General features: G+C 30.9%; 3 protein-coding genes across 3 annotated transcripts; 1 reads left to right on the top strand and 2 right to left on the bottom strand.

Annotated features, from left to right (window-relative positions):
- Positions 1-4,109: 4,109 nt before the first annotated feature.
- Positions 4,110-5,118, bottom strand: LOC110604405 (protein DELAY OF GERMINATION 1). The gene has a single exon (XM_021742560.1). The coding sequence runs from the start codon at positions 4,952-4,954 to the stop codon at positions 4,190-4,192; it is 765 nt and encodes a 254-aa protein (XP_021598252.1). The 5' UTR covers positions 4,955-5,118; the 3' UTR covers positions 4,110-4,189.
- A 2,742-nt stretch (positions 5,119-7,860) lies between these two features.
- LOC110604454 (protein DOG1-like 4) lies at positions 7,861-8,813 on the top strand. Its single transcript, XM_021742621.2, has one exon. The coding sequence runs from the start codon at positions 8,011-8,013 to the stop codon at positions 8,746-8,748; it is 738 nt and encodes a 245-aa protein (XP_021598313.1). The 5' UTR covers positions 7,861-8,010; the 3' UTR covers positions 8,749-8,813.
- Positions 8,814-9,405: 592 nt separating this feature from the next.
- On the bottom strand, positions 9,406-16,015 carry LOC110604716 (protein MALE DISCOVERER 2). The gene is made up of 14 exons (XM_021742995.2): positions 15,617-16,015; positions 15,025-15,459; positions 14,789-14,921; positions 14,637-14,708; positions 13,485-13,628; positions 13,264-13,407; positions 12,728-12,829; positions 12,505-12,566; positions 11,995-12,426; positions 11,168-11,358; positions 10,912-11,044; positions 10,658-10,815; positions 10,364-10,555; positions 9,406-10,241 (listed from the first exon to the last, which is right to left on the bottom strand). Exons 2-14 carry the CDS (start codon positions 15,122-15,124, stop codon positions 9,981-9,983), a joined length of 2,124 nt encoding a protein of 707 aa, XP_021598687.1. The 5' UTR covers positions 15,125-15,459; positions 15,617-16,015; the 3' UTR covers positions 9,406-9,980.
- Positions 16,016-17,251: the final 1,236 nt, after the last annotated feature.

The following is a 17,251-nucleotide window of genomic DNA, read 5'->3' as shown; positions in this document are numbered from 1 at the left end:
TTATAATGATTATTATAAAATAAAATTTTTATCACTGTTAAAAATATAAATTACATAGTTAATAATTAAATTATTTATATTTAATTTTAATTTTAAAAATTAATTAAAATTACATCTAAATATAAATATTTAATTGATTTATTTAAAATTTAAATATTTAAATTAAAATATAAAATAATATAAATATTAATTTTTTTTTTCAATCAATTAATTAATTAATAATAATAATAACCCTAATAAATAGAAACTTCTAATTATTTATATTAGTAAGTGAATTTGATTTAAGATTTAGGGTTTAGATATTTGTATAATAAATAGGAATATAAGAATATAGAGTTTATGAAAAGAACAAACATTTATATAATTATCTTATATTTTATTTTTTTAAAATTAATAAAAAATATTTTTTTTATAATTTAATTTTTAAATTTTAAAATTTAAAATGAAATTTTAATATTTTTTTTAAGCGTAGGGTTTTTAGGGATTATCATTAAATGAAATTGTATAAGATTTTTTTTTATAAAAAAATGTAATTTTTTAATTTTAAAAATGTTAAATTTTCATCATTGTATTTGAAAATTAATTGTATGTTGTTATTGTTTTAGAGTTATGTCAAGATTCTATTTTTAATATTAATTTATATTAATTATCTTCATATTTTATTTTTTATAAATTAATAAAAAATTCTATCCTTCACACATTTTTACAAATTGTTCAATTAAATCTTAAATTTTACATTTTATTTTAAATATAATTTACTGTAATTTTATTATCATCATATCATTTTATCACTTAAAAATTTATAATTTAATTAGTAAATTTTTAAAATTTAAGGTAGAATTTTAATTTTTTTTTATGTTAATTAAATTGTATAGGATTTTTTTTATATAAAAAATGTAATTTTTATAATTTTAAAAATGTTAAATTTTCATCACTAATTGTATTTGAAAACTAATTGTATGTTGTTTTTGTTTTTGTATTTATTTCAACCCTATTTTAATTCAAACCATATCCAATCATTTTCTTTGAATTTATTCCGAAAATTTACTATTTATTATTATTTTTATGAAAAGAGCCATATTACATCTATTGATTATAAAATACTAATATTTGATTTAAAATTATATTCCATATTCTAATAAAGATTTAAAGATGAATTATAATTAAATTAAAATAAATATGTATATATATAAGATAAGGTAAAAAAATTGGACTCATAAATTTAATTTAGTGATGAATATTGAATAAATCTAAGAAATATTAAATTTTACTCTCTCAATTTTCAATTCGTATTTTAAATAAAAAAAAAAATAGAAATAGAGTAAAACTCTCTGACACAAATAACAAAATGAAATTACATTAACGATATGATTAAATTACATATAAAAAGAACTCTCAAAATCAAACATGCTTAAACTGAATACAGATATATCGAATTACACAAGAGACACAGTCTCTGTGTGTATATATAAAAATTAATTAAAATTACACCCGAATATAAATATTTGATTAATTTATTTAAAATTTAAACGTTTAAATTAAATTATAAAATAATATATATATTATTTTTTCGGTTAATTAAATAAATAAATAATAATAATAAACATAGCATGTGAATTAAATTATTAAATTGTCCTATAAATTATCAAATTTAAAAATTTATAGATTAATTAAAATTATATTAAAATATAAAAATTGAATTAATTAAACTGAAATTAAAAGATTTATATTAAAATATAAATAGGTTTGTACACTTTTTTTTTTACATCAATTAGTGTATTAATTATTATTTTTTGTTAATAAAGAATCTGAAGCTATTAAATAAAATAGACTTTGGTCTGATGTCTTTCAATTTTATAATATCAAATTTTCATTTTATTTTTAATAATTTAATTTTTATTTAATTTGAAATGAAAAGAATTATGTACACTCCAAATTTTAAATAAAATAAAATAAAAATATAAAAATACCGTAAATAGTTTTCGTACATATATTTTAAATATGAATATAAGAATATAGAAACTTCTAATTATTAATAGTGAATTTGATTTAGGGTTTAGGGTTTAGATATTTATATAATAAATATGAATATAAGAATATAGAGTTTATGAAAAGAACAAACATTGTGCATAACATATTATTCTTAATCATAGTGATTTTTTTAGAGTTATGTCAAGATTCTATTTTTAATATTAATTTATATTAATTATCTTGATGTTTTATTTTTTAAAATTAATAAAAAAAATCTATCCTTCGCACATTTTTACAAATTGTTTAATTAAATCTTAAATTTTACATTTTATTTTAAATGTAATTTACTGTTATTTTACTATTAAAATTTACATGTTATTATCATATCATTTTGTCATTTAAAATTTATAATTTAATTTATAAATTTTTAAAATTTAAGATGAAATTTTAATATTTTGGGTTTTTAGTGATTATCAACAAATGAAATTGTATAAGATTTTTTATAAAAAAAAATATAATTTTATAATTTTCAATAATATTATTAATTATAATTTTTTAAATTTCTAATAAAATCGGTATAGATTTCAAAAAAAATTTAGAGGTGAATTATAATTAAATTAAAATAAATGTGTATATCTATAAAATAAAATAAAAAGAATTGCATTCACAAATTTATTTTGGTAGTAAATACTGAATAAATCTTAGAAATATCATGTTTTATTTTCTCAATTCTCGATTCTCATTAAAAAACAAAAAGGAAGTAGGGCAAAACGTTCTAACACAAACAAAATCAAATTATATTAATGAAATAATTATATTATACATAGGAAGAACTCGCAAAATTAAACACGTTTAAACTGAATACAGATATATGAAATTATACAAGCCACACCTTCTATATACATATATAGAATTGCATTCACAGATTTATTTTAGTAGTAAATACTGAATAAATTTGAGACATATCAAGTTTTATTTCATCAATTCTCGATTCTCGTTTAAAAAAAAAACAAAGGAAGTAGGGCAAAACTTTCTAACACAAACAACAAAACCAAATTACATTAACGAAATAATTATATTATACATAGGAAGAACTCGCAAAATTAAATACGCTTAAACTGAATACAGATATATGAAATCATACAAGCCACACCTTCTATGTACATATATAGAATTGCATTCACAGATTTATTTTAGTAGTAAATACTGAATAAATATGAGACATATCAAGTTTTATTTTCTCAATTCTCGATTCTCTCGTTTAAAAAAAAAGAAGTAGGGCAAAACTTTCTAACACAAACAACAAAACCAAATTACATTAACGAAATAATTATATTATACATAGAACTCGCAAAATTAATCACGCTTAAACTGAATACAGATATATGAAATTATACAAGCCACACCTTCTATGTACATATATAGAATTGCATTCACAGATTTATTTTAGTAGTAAATACTGAATAAATCTGAGACATATCAAGTTTTATTTTTTCAATTCTCGATTCTCTCGTTTAAAAAAAAAAAAAAAGTAGGGCAAAACTTTCTAACACAAACAACAAAACCAAATTACATTAACGAAATAATTATATTATACATAGGTAGAACTCGCAAAATTAAATACGCTTAAACTGAATACAGATATATGAAATTATATAAGCCACACCTTCTATGTACATATATAAAATTGCATTCACAGATTTATTTTAGTAGTAAATACTGAATAAATCTGAGACATATCAAGTTTTATTTTCTCAATTCTCGATTCTCTCGTTTAATAAAAAAAAAAAAGAAAGTAGAACAAAACTTTCTAACACAAACAACAAAACCAAATTACATTAACGAAATAATTATATTATACATATGAAGAACTCGCAAAATTAAATACGCTTAAACTGAATACAGATATATGAAATTATATAAGCCACACCTTCTATGTACATATATAGAATTGCATTCACAGATTTATTTTAGTAGTAAATACTGAATAAATCTTAGACCTATCATATTTTATTTTCTCAATTCTCGATTCTCATTAAAAAAAAAAAAAGGAAGTAGAGCAAAACTTTCTAACACAAACAACAAAACCAAATTACATTAACGAAATAATTATATTATACATAGGAAGAACTCGCAAAATTAAACACGCTTAAACGAAATTATACAAGCCACACCTTCTATGTATATATATATTTTTATATATAATATAATATAAAACCTAATAATTAGATCTTCCACCATGCATCTGATCTCTTGTTTTACCCCATTCGTGCATGCACAGATGAAGCTTTTTGGATGCAGCTAGATACTCCACCGCCTGAACCGGAGTTAAAATCCCAAATAGCAACTCCTTAAGCGTGTTTAGCCTCAAATTATCAGCTTCCTTCATAACACGCATCATCCCCTCATCTTGATCTTTAAGCGCCCGCTCCACCTCCTCATTCAGCTCGCCGGTGATCTGGGTCTGAGTCCTCTGGGCGATAATAGATATGGGCTCATCAGCTAGATCCTCTTGCAAACTCGCCAACTTGGATGTCAATTTCTCTTCCTGCTTCACAGTTTTGGATTGCAAATTATTCACCATATTAAGCTGGTTGGAAGAAAGGTCACCGAGGTCCCCTCTTTTTCTACCCTCGATGTATTCTGTTAGATGGGAATTCACCTCTGAGCCGCAGAGTGCATATAAGAGTCTGATAAAACTGGAGGGCCTGCAACCAGCCAACCAGAGCATGGAATTCTCCAAGGAAGAGTTCCAGCTGGGAGCAAAGTAGAGAGAGACATAATTGTGAGCAAGTTGGGCTCGCTTGTCTACGTAGTCTTGAAAATGTTGGAAGACTTTCTCTACGATTTGGACGAGTAAACTCTCATTTTTTTCCTTTAAAGTGAGAGCTTGACGAAGCTCTCCTAAATCTACTTCTTGGAGTTTCATCCAATCCAGGAAGCACCGTTCTGATTGGTTATGGTCGTCATTACTGCTTGACATTTAGAAACCAGTAGGCAGCTTCAAAAGCTTCTGGGTTTTACTCGGAAAAGCGAATAGGTATTTAAGCAATTAAGTGGGTGTGGCTGATCGAGGGAAACGACAAAGTTGAATTTCAGGCAAAAATTAAAAATCCCAGGAGCCAAGACAAAGATATGCATGTGAATTTTGATTTGTTTGGTACTTGGTTAATATCTCGGAATTCTCCAAGCATAACCCGATAAACTTTCCAATCCCACTGGCTCCCTCTTTAAATTGTATGCTTCCTCTTATTTAAACTTCCAAGATTTCCAACTTGATTTATACTACCATTTTATTCTTTTTTAAGTTTCGTAAAATCCACTTCACATATAAGAATATATAATTAAATTTAATTAATTATTATTATAAAAACAATTTCCTGATTAATGATCCATAAAAAATTTTAATTTTGCTTCTGTAATTAAAAAAAAAAATATTTTCTATATGATATTATACATAATTTCCAGTACAAATTAGTAATAAATTAACAAATATAAGGACGCATATTAGAAAAAAGAAACCCATAAGTTAAATATTTCAGTCTAATTTAAATTTATTATATTAATTAGTTAATTCTATATAGATATTCACATAAATTAAATTTAATAATTTTAAAATATATAGTTCTAAATTATATTTTCTTTATACAGTTATACTCCATGTGTGTTCTAGTCAAAGAAATACTAAAAGTTAATTAAGATCAAGTTCCAATAGGATTTGCGATCACAATTTCGAGTTGCCGCTAAGACAAATATCTGCATTGAAATTTATCTAAAATTAATTAAAATATACTCTTTTTTTCATAATTTTTATTTTCAAAAATAATTTTTTAATTATACTATTTTAAAAATATTAAATTTTTATTTAAATGATAAAATTATTTTAAATATAAATAAAATCAATTAAATTTTAACATGTAATTTTTTTAAATAAATTATTTGCTTATGTCAACCAGACTTAGATCGAAGACATTGCTATTTCTAATTGTGAGTTTTTATTGTTATTTGATTTTAAAAAGTAAACTTATTTTGTTAAAAAATAAATTTCATAAAAATTATATTCCTACAGAGATCTCCCTCGTAGGTGTTTTCCTTCTGTCATCCACGTTTGTTGCGAAAAAACATGATTGATAAACATAGGAGAAGATTTTTATTAAATGAATTAATATGCTATTTATAATATTAAAAATAAATAAAATTTAATAATTTAAAAATTGAATTATTAAAATTTTAAATAAATATAATCTAAATTTTTAAAACATTCTAAATTAAGTTTCAACACGTACACCTTGCACTATAAGCAAAGTGATGCTATCGGCAACCACCTGGCCTTGTATAAGCCAAGTGAGTATGAAAGTCAGAGAGCTTCCATGAGTAAAATTTGGAAAATAAGTTTCGATTTGTTTTTAAAATTTAAATTTATTTTATTAAAATTTAATTGAATCAAATATTAAAAATATTAGACATTTACTCATAAAAAATTTAAAATAAAATGTAACTTTTGATTAATGTATATTTAATTATCGAATTTTCATATTTTCATAATATAAATATATAAAACTTAAAATTTTAAGTAGATTCCACGATAATTATTTTCTTAAAATAATAGAAATAAGATGCCAAATTTTCTTTCCCACTGAGTCACGTCAGCATGAGCAGCCACGTAACCATTCCATATTTATGCTAGAATGACAAGTGGCGAAACAAAACGGTTTACAATCAAGATTCTATTTGTGTGATGAGGTGGGAAATTCTTGTTTAAATACGTTTGTATACAGATTTTTTCTTTATATCAGGTCCATATACGGTTAAGGTATACACTCATCCATTTAAGAAATTCTTGTTTAAATAAGTCCTCTTTACTTTGTCCTTCTGGTGATGGAAAAATAAATCAAGAACGAAATGCATAAAAATCAGTAATTTGATCTATTATGCAGCAGATCAGAAGATATTTATTTGTTACCTCTGCTTGAACTCAACTTGAAAGACTTGACCAGATTCTGAAAGAATTCCTGGACTTTGTCATGATTTTCAATTATTGATGGAAACCAGCCCATGATTCTGTTATTATGTTGTTAGGTCAAAATTTATACGAAAAGATAGAAGAGAAGTCTGAAATTGACCTCTGCGAATTAAATAAAGGAGGAGGTGGAAAGCAACAAAAAATCTGAGCTCTATTGATTTCAGGAGAAATTGGTGCAGCGATTTGTTTGGTTAATTCTGTCAAGATTTCAGGACCACCAGCTGCAAAGGAGAACACTTTTTTATTTTAAAAATTTCTTCTTTTATTTTTCATTTATTTTTAACACAAAAAAGATAAAATTTAAAAATTAAATAATAAATTTTTCTATTTTAATTGATTGAATATATAAATTAATTAGTACCTTTAGATGCATATAAAAATTTTAGTATATAATTTTAATGTGAATTTTACTGTAACTTTCTGATTCAATCTCAGGATCCAGGAAAAACAGATCCTTGAGAGCAAATTGTCTTTTAAAGCCCAAACATAAACAAGCTCATAATAACTAAACCCTAGAGAGTCCGGCCATATAAAATAGCGGCAGCCATGGCAAGTTGAAAACCCAATCGGCGAAAAGCAAGTTGTTGGCTTGTAGCTATTGGACAGTGTCAGCAAAAGCAGGAAAAATTAATTGCATGATGTCTTATGCGACCTTAAGAAGAAGATGTGTGAGAGCTTTGATATTATCTTGGCTCCACGTTGATCACCTCAAATTTTCTTTCACTGACACGTTTTCCAGCATAAGAAGCATAAACGACCATGCGGCGGGGATGCAACAATGACTCATCAACAAGGTCAAAGCTAAAGCCAAACTCATCAGACTCATGTCCCTCTCCCTTTTCGCAAAGCGTCACTCGTCCCTTGACACCAATTGATGGCATGTTGCTGCGCGTAAGCCATGCACAAGTCACACCTCAAATATTCATTCTTATATACAAAAACCATATCTCACTAAACCTCTTGATAATATTTCTCTATCGTTTCCCCTCTCCTTTTCATCTCCTTGCTTGAACAATATGAACACCAAAGTTGAAGAGAAGTTCTCCCAGTTTTTTGAGAAATGGATATGTCAACTTAACGAGTATCTGCAACAACTGCGAAGGGGTTCAGAGGATTATCAAGCTAAAACTAATGGGTATGACAATGAGCAAGAGCTACAAGCTTTAGTATCAAAAGTTGCACAACATTACAAAGACTACTACACCATAAAATGGGCTTTAGCTCATGAAGATGTGCTTGCTTTCTTTTGTCCAATCTGGGTTTCGCCTCTGGAGAATGCTTGTTCATGGGTTACTGGGTGGAAACCTTCAGCGGTTTTTAAACTGGTAGACTCAATAAGGAAATCTCGTCTTCCAGGTTCGAATCTGGCTGAGTTGACACAAGAACAGCTGAGAAAGATTGAGGCTTTGAGGGTGAGAATAAGGTCAGAGGAAGAGAAGGTGGAGAGGGAAATGGAGAGGCAACAAGTGGCTGTAGCGGACACAAAGATGGCGGAGTTGTCGAGGTTGGGAATTCGACTGAAGAATGGAGAGCAAGTGAGCCAGGTGGAGGGACTGATGCAGGTGGCACTGAAGGGAGTATTGGCAGGATTAGAGAAGGTGATGAAAGCAGCAGACTGTGTAAGGCTTAGAACTTTGAAGGGAGTTTTGGATGCTTTGAAGCCAGTAGAGTGTGTGGAGTTCTTGGCTGAGGTTGGCATGCTTCAAATTCAGCTCAGTCAATATGGAAAGCAATGGGATATGCAGCATCTTTAATTAATACTAATTAGCAACTCTCTACTTGTAGGATTTTAGGGGCTTTGGTTTCATTTTGAGACTTTTTTTTTTCCGGGTTTTTTTAAAGAAATTTTCCTTTTTTTGTTTTTTGTTTGTCTTAATTAATGTGTGTACCTCTTTTTGTAGTTTGATTTAATTTATCATCACTCTTCAACAAATTTTAGTGAATCTGAGAATTCCTTTCCTGTTTTATGCAAATAAATTATATATATAAAATGAATAGATTTGTTGGGGTTGTTACATAGGTACAAAGCATAGTCTATGTTTAAGCTTTCAGGAAATGGCAGATCTTAGAAACTTAGAATTTAAGTTCTGAATGGATGACAATGACACTTCAACACAAGAATGCCTGGCTCATAATAATGCCACACCTATTTTGACTTTATTTTATACAAGTAAATTTTACCCTTTTTTAAATAATTATCATTGAATGAAATAATAAGTCCTAATCTATTAGTGAAACTACAGGTAAAAATAAAATAATTAAAATAAAGCAACTATAGAGGAGAGCTTTATTATTTTTCACAATATTTTATTGCATTATTAATTTTTTAATCCTCGTCTGTAAGACTATAAACTCATGAATTCGATTCTTTATCAATTACACTAAAAAAAATTTCTGATAATCATTAAATATTGTAAAAAAAAAAATGGTAACCCTTTACAATAATCCTGTTTTAACATAAAATCCTGTGCAAAAACACAGCAAAAATGTACACCAAATTACAATATCCTAAAGAGCTCTGCTTTCACTGCCTCCATCTCAAGTCCCAAGTGCAAAGAACAGCAAATACGCTGAGGAAAGTAAGGAATCCTGAGAATTCTAACAGCCTATACTTAAAAGTAAGCTTTACAATTAATATGTTCACTAGTGCTATGTTGGTTTTTTACACCACAAACTTCAATCACAAAATGCATTTGACATGAACTAGCTGGGAGCACATTACCCCATCAAGGAAACAAATATATTACACTCCAGTTCTGATGGAAATTTTCTAGGGTCATCTTTTTTTTTCTTAAAAAAATCAATATAGTGCAATCATGGGGCAAATATAGATTCAATGAAACGAAAAATGTGGCGTTGAAGCTGTGTATTAATGGTATTCTCTAATGTGGGGGAAAGCACCCTTCAAAAAGCTAATTATTTAGACTTTTGCATGAAATTCTGGAGAGCCTTGACTTACAATACAGAGAAGAGTGTCCGAAAGAACTTAAGTAGTCTCAACAGATAATATCTCAAGTTCAGCCCACCATAGTGGAGAAAGTCTTGGAGTTGCTTGATCAGGTGAGACACCAATCACTCCCCTCAACTTGGGAGCGATATCCCTCATCGTTGGTCTTTGCGGCGGATTTGGTTGTATACACTCTTGGATAATCTCGCAGATGATGTCAAGCTCATTGTTTTTGAAAGACTTGAGGGTTGGGTCAATCAGGTAGCTGACGCTCCGCTTGTCATTCAAATATTCAGCAGCCTGGCAAGTTTACAGTTAATTATATGCTCATCAACCAGCCATGTGCATGCATCTAGAACGCAAACTTAGCTCTAAAGCAATGCCTAGTGCTATCGGAATATACAGTTTCTTAAAAGATTTACCCATTTCTCAAGGGATCCTTGTTCTTCCGAGTATTGGAGCTTCCCAGAAATGATCTCAAGCAACAGAGTCCCAAAACAATAGACATTTGCCTCGATATCGTTCATGGGCGGTCTTGTCAAATGCTTCGATGCATTGTCACCTGAGCTCTTCGACTTTGAGGGAGCATGTGGCATGAAACAAACCTCAGCAATCTAAGAGGACAATAGAGATAGTGAAACAAGTACAAAAAAGAAGAATAAAGAAAAAAGGAAAACAAACAAAATAGAATGAACCCAACCTGTGAAAGAGATTACCTTAGCCGCATAGTCATCTGTTAGAAAAATAGCATGCGAACTCAAGTGAGTATGTGCCAACGGTGGATTTAAATCATGGTGCATATACTGTAAGCAATAAGCGACCCCCATGATAATCCTCATCCTTCCACTCCAGTCAATATGTTCCATTTCTTTAACTGAAGACATAGAACAAATGTTTCAGCGGCTAAATGGCTACAACATAAGAAATTTATCCAAATTTTACTCATGAAATATGTCAAGTGAGATATTACCATGCAGGTGCTCAAAGAGGGATCCATTAGGAGCATATTCAAATACCATCATCCTACTGAAAGGTAAATTCTCCTCACAGTAGCCAATGAGATTGACAAAGTTCTTATGGTTAAGTCGAGATAGTGTATCAATCTACAGCGCAAAGAAGAGTAACAATATTTAATAGAGAAGGCAAATGATTTAAATTATATAATTACAGGATGCTATTCTCCTGAAACACTAAAACTTCAACTCAATAACCACAAAGAGACAGACCCTTTTCCGGTAGGACATTTCTAAATTCTTTGACCAATCTTTGGAAGAAGCAACCAAACTTGATGCAACAGCAATCTCAACTCCACTGGACAATGTTCCCTTATAAATAATGCTACCCGGAAGAGTGTTAATTATATTGCTGAAATCCTCACAAGCAGTTTCCAGCTCTGCTCGATTTAACTTGGGAACTCCTGAATTTCATATAAATAGATTATTCATCGACAACATAATAAACAAATATCAGACCGGGCAATTAAAAAAAATAGAAGTAAAAAGCTTTAAGCCAGGAGCAAACACTACTCCGAACAGTAAACAGATAGCAATTTATGTAATTTTAGTTGAACTTAGTTAAATTTAATGGGTTCACAATGTGTTACATGGCACTTGACATTGGCTTTTCAGAGAAGACAAGCAAATAAGATCAGAGCCATTATCAAAAATTTTTCCCACTCCCTGCGACACCCCCCCCCCCAAAATAAAAAGCATATTACTAAATTCTTTATATAATATTAGGTTCTTTTGTAATTAGATTTAATTTTCCAAAGACATTAGTTTGAGTTGAGGGTTTCCATCCACATGACTTGGATATATAACTTAAAGTTGCAATAGATGCACCTAACTATCCTCCAAAAACAATTTAGCAGGCCAAAAACATCTCAAGCTTGATCCGTGACTTCAAGTTGGCTAAATCATTTATAGCCTTTGCATTTTTTCAGTTCATGCCGCTAATAACATTTTTGCTAATTTGATTTTTTTTTTTTAAAAAAACAAAAAAAAAAAACTAACCAATCAATATGCAGTTCAGTTCCAAATAAGTCAGAGTTCACCTGTAACAAATGCTTTCTGTAGCTGTCCACTCAATCCAGTCTTCCAGGGACCTATGTTTGCGACTCCTCGTTTACGGCACATACACAGCAGGCACATAGTAATAATGGCCAAGACAAACATAATTGGAATAATCAAGAAATAAATCCATTTCAAAGTTTCATCCCTTGGAGAATGATTATTAGTTGAACTGAAAACAGAATCACTTTGGAACCCTTTTGAACTCGGGGGTGCAGGAGGTTGAGTCTTCTTCGCAGTTGATATAGCTGGAAAACTCCCACTACTTTGGCTAGCTGGTAAAGCAATAATCTGTTGAGTGGAGGATCCATTACTAGCAGGTGGAGCTGGGAGGTTACCAGACTCTTCAAATAGTTTACGACGTGCAAAATTGACTAGGATCTCTACATTTTGGGCCATAGGCGGCTCAGATGAACCTGTTCAATGCAAAAAGAAAATATCATTTTGTTTCTGACTGTCAAAATGACATAGATTGGGAAGCCACTTGAACTTACTGGCTAGCTTCTCACAGCAACTATTATCACATTCATGCAGAGAACCCTTTCCAAGCTTGAACCTTATAAGAGAGTAAACATCTTAGTAGACAGGACAGAATAAACAACCTAAAACATAGATAAAATTTAGAAGCATAGCTTTAACCATATCAATAGATATTTGGATAAAGGAGTATATAAGTGTATACTTATATATATATGCAAAATATTATATAATCCTTACAATTGCAGAGGCAAGGAATTGAAGTAACGTATAACAGCTCCTCTAATTGGGATTATCAATGAATAAGCATCATTCAGTCGTTTCAAACTGCTCTGCCACATACTGCCCAAGTAAAATATTAGACATATATAAAGGATCAGAGAAATAGATAGCTCAGTCACATGTATAAGTCAACCTCACCAATTATGAAAATAATACTCCATGATCAGTTAAAGGAAATCAAAAAGAAGGAAAATTCTGGAAGCTATCCCAAATGTCCAAGGGTTAGAGCACAAATTTATGATTAAGTCAATAGTCAACATAATTCATAATCATCTCACCCTAATTATCAAGTGAGATACCTCAAGCAGGTTTTTTCAGCAAGATTTTTGGGTTTAAAGAGCGAAAAAGGCAACAAATTGCTTGTCTAAGTGGAGAAATAATCAACAAGCATGTGAAAGAGTATTAAGCAGACAACTATTTTTTCCCTTTAGGTAGAGATTTTATATATCAGCCTCAGCTAAAATTCTGATATATCAAGAGCAAATATCACTTACCCATTTCCAAACTTTCTATTGATACAGCTAGTGCCAGAGGCTGCAGCACATGCAAGATTTTCATCAAATTGTGACTCGGAAAATAAGTAAAGCCCTGCAATCTCCAGAGGACTGCTGCCTTCGAATTTATCATGACAAACCAACCTAGAGTATAGGTAATTTAGTATATATAACCATTAAAAACAAAATGATATCAAAAAAATCAATTACAGCTAACCTACAAGCATTTTAATGAAGACATTCTTCCTATTGAAACTGGAATTGCTCCACTGAAGTTATTATTCCTCAAATCCAGCAGCTCTAGCTTTGAGAGTCCCCCGATCTCTTCAGGAATGGTACCAAAGAAACGATTTTCGCAGAGCACACTGCAAACAAATCAAGAGAACAGCAGAGGTTACAATATGAAGCTAGACATAAAAAACTGTAGATCCACTGTCTATATTCCACTAATATGCTTAAAGATAACACGATATGATAACATGTTTTAGATATCAAAATCGACTATTTCTTCACTACTTTGGAATCCAAATAAAATGTGAAGATAGTGAATCCAAAACCTTCACCTGATAACAGCTGATGATAATATTCCGAAATACAAGATAGCCTAACGATTAGAGTGTTGCAACACAATCCAATGAGACCAAATAAGGATGTAGCCTAAACAATGTTAATCATGTATTGGTTGTATTAAGATATGATATGTGATATATGTAGAGTTGCAAAGATGACTGAGGTCTTATTAAATGGCTAACCTGGAACAACTCAAAAGTAGTAGTGACTGGAGAAAGAAGTCAAAAGTTTGGCAAAGCTGGCATGATGAAGTAGTAAATGAAAGGATGCAAGTCAAATGCAGATATCATAGACAAAAGCTAGAGCTGCAGAAAGAAATGTTTGCTCCAATAGACTTACAAATCACAACTCTTATCTGTATAATAAATTTATGTGCCAATGGTAATAGAAATGATAATGAAAAATGATGATGCTGACAATAATAAGCAATGACCCAATGGCAAGAGTGAAGCTCTACCAATTAAGCTCTATTCCTCTGATCCAAGTAGAGTGCATGAGGTCAACCAACGCTCTGATCAGGGAGATTATCTATGCTAAACCAGATGCTATGGGTTAACTCATGAATCTCAGTAGGGTGACACAAACATCCAATATCAGTACCATTACATACATAAACAGTCACTTATAGTTGTAACTTCATTTCGGTCCTCATGCGCTTGATGGTTTAACTATATATAAAAATTGATTGCTTAACTCCTCAATTGACAAATTAAATGGTAGTAATGTTGTGAGTTTGTGTGTGGAACAAGGAACGTGCAGTACGTTACTGTGAGCTAAAAAGAAGCAAAAGTATGAATACTTACAGGGATCTTAAGTGACTAAGCTTGCCAAGATCAGGCGCCAATATCCCTTCCAAAGAAAGCCCACTCAGATCTCTACAAGTATACATAAGTATTACAATAAGAAACTAATTTTTATGTTATCATGCAAACAGAAAAATGATAGAGGAACTTACAATATTTGCACTTTGCCAGCCACACAGTGGACACCAAGCCATAGACAAGGGTTATTGTCACTAGGATTCCAATTAGAAAAGGCACCAGAAGGATCAGAACTCACTCTTGCACGAAATTCCAATAAAACTATCCCTGCATGCCTCATCCCAGGTTGAATCAGATTATAGAAAATAAAATCCTTCCATTGCCATTTAACAAACACATGTCAAAAGAAAAAGTGAAAAATGAGAATTACCCTCATTATTAAGCGACCAATACCCTTGAATTTCAAGACCAAGAATCAAAATAAAAAACCACAAGAACCGGAATCCATTGGGGCTCCATCTACCCCCCATCGCTTGGTGAACCAATTATGGCAGCAGAGGCAGCAACGATAATAAAAAATCGCCAGGTTTCCTATTCAAAACCACCCCTTAATTCTTAATGATTACAAAAAAAAAAAAAAAAAAAAGAGCAGCTATTATAATTCCTGCGTATCTGCTTTTATTTACAAATATCTACACAACACTACATTCAAAAAAAAAAAAAAAAAATACAAAGAATTCGCATTTCTTGGCTATGACAATATCGGGGTCCCTCATCCTTGCTTCAATATATTTTCTCTACACCCTTTCCTCTAAAATGCACATAACCTGGCTCAGCAGGTTAATCTCCTCAGAATGAATTGGAGCTGGAATGAGAAAACAGAACCACAAAAAAAATAAGAAAATAGAATAAAATACCATTGTTCGTAGAAGACACTACAATGCTGCAACAAGAATAAAGGAATACCCTCAACACCAAGCAATCCAAAAGAAAGAAAAGGTAAAAAGGGTTAATGAATTTACCATGAATAAGTGGCTGAAGGGGGGCCTATAGCTGCTGTTCTTGAGGGCAAGATATCAATTCTGGTGTAACTTGATATTTTTCCCCCTTAATAAGAAAATTAGTTCAGAATGGAGGTGGTGATATGTGGGAGGAAGATAAGACATACTCAAAAAGGCAGCAATGAAAGAAATAATTTAAAAGAATTTTAAAAACTGAAGAGTTTTACAAGAAAATAAGAATTTTTTTTTTTTCTATTACTGCCTCTTTGCAGGATGATCTGAGAGGACCTCTTTGACCATCTTTGGCGCCTCTCAGGGGTGAGGCTCTCTCTCTGTGAATTTTTTTTCTTCTGTTTGCATTCTCTCTCTCTCTCTCTCTCTCTCTCTCTCCTCCAGAGTTTCTTTCCTTTCTTCCCTTCTGTTTTTTTTTTCTTTTTCCTTTTTTTTTTATTTTCTCTCTCTCCACAACCCACCAGCCACCCCAAAAGCAATTGTTCAGCATTTTGTTTTATTTATTTATTATATATTATTAGGAGTATTTTTAATAATTTTTACAAAATTTTTTAAAATACTTTTTCTAATAAAATTAAATTTATTTTTTTATATTTCTTCATTTCGGTATGTTTTTTTATAATAAATTTCGATATGTTTTTTTAATAACATAAATTTCTGGAGGTAGCATTTGTGGGACCGGATGAGTAGATTTTCGCGGGAAGCATAACCGGCTGAGGATAAAATTACTGTGAGGCGGCGGGAACAGTGTGAGATAAAAATGAGTGGTGGTGAGGGCCCCCACTTCCGGTGAACTCGGGCGCGCTTTTGGTTCATTGATTGTGCCCACAATTTTCTCTCTCTCCTTCGTCAGATTGCGTGCGGCGGTGCGACCTCTGTCTCTCTCAACTTATTTCGTTTTTTCTCGAGGAAAAAACTGTAGACGGTGGCCCCATCCTTATAATGAGAAAATATAATATAAAGTTCTAATACTCAAATTTCATTTATAATAGTATCTGAAATTAAAATTTATAATTTAATCTATAACTTTAATTGTCCTTAAAATTTTATTTTATTAATATTATATGATAATCGTTGGCCCTCTCACCCTTTTTTGAATCGAACCAGGACCCATAAGAATATATCAGACCCAGACCTCAGAACGACCCTAGAAAAGGCTGCCCGTCAGCTCAGATGTGGGCCACCAAATGCTCAGCGAATTGGGTCGCATTTGAGTCCAGGGACCCAGCATGATGATAAATGAACCGACCCAGTTCTTCCGCAGTCCTTTTTCGCATGCACACTGAAGAAAATTAAATGGCCACCTGACGTAGTGATAAAACTGATACTTCTGCACGTACGGACCTGTCTGACAGGGATGGACGTCACTGTAATAGAAAAGCCGTTGAGCGTCACTGCAGCAAGAGAAAGTGAATAAAAGGAGAGGAGGACTCTCCTCTCGGACCAAGCTCACTCAACTACTGTAAACCCTACTTTTTCTGGATCTCAGAACATCAATTGGCGTCGTCTATGGGAACGAATGAGATCTTTCCGTCACCGGAGTTCTACTCCCATTACACCCACTGAGATCCACAATGGCGAACCCCAGCGAAAACCACACTATTAACACCCCAAACGATCCAAACCCTATCCAAGAAGGACAAC

The sequence above is a fragment of the Manihot esculenta genome, chromosome 17, assembly GCF_001659605.2.
Source record: "Manihot esculenta cultivar AM560-2 chromosome 17, M.esculenta_v8, whole genome shotgun sequence".
Lineage (NCBI taxonomy): Eukaryota > Viridiplantae > Streptophyta > Magnoliopsida > Malpighiales > Euphorbiaceae > Manihot > Manihot esculenta.
The sequence above is the reverse complement of the archived record's forward strand: the minus strand, read 5'-3'. Positions and strand labels throughout refer to the sequence as shown.

What these genes read in the sequence shown, in the direction of transcription:
- LOC110604405 (XM_021742560.1), bottom strand. Translation starts at nt 4,954, where the DNA reads ATGTCAAGCAGTAATGACGACCATAACCAATCAGAACGGTGCTTCCTG.
- LOC110604716 (XM_021742995.2), bottom strand. Translation starts at nt 15,124, where the DNA reads ATGGGGGGTAGATGGAGCCCCAATGGATTCCGGTTCTTGTGGTTTTTT. An exon ending in TTGGTCGCTTAATAATGAGG is followed by an intron (nt 14,922 to 15,024) that starts GTAATTCTCATT and finishes TGAGGCATGCAG; the next exon opens with GGATAGTTTTATTGGAATTT. An exon ending in AAATGTCCTACCGGAAAAGG is followed by an intron (nt 11,045 to 11,167) that starts GTCTGTCTCTTT and finishes TTTGCGCTGTAG; the next exon opens with ATTGATACACTATCTCGACT.
- LOC110604454 (XM_021742621.2), top strand. Translation starts at nt 8,011, where the DNA reads ATGAACACCAAAGTTGAAGAGAAGTTCTCCCAGTTTTTTGAGAAATGG.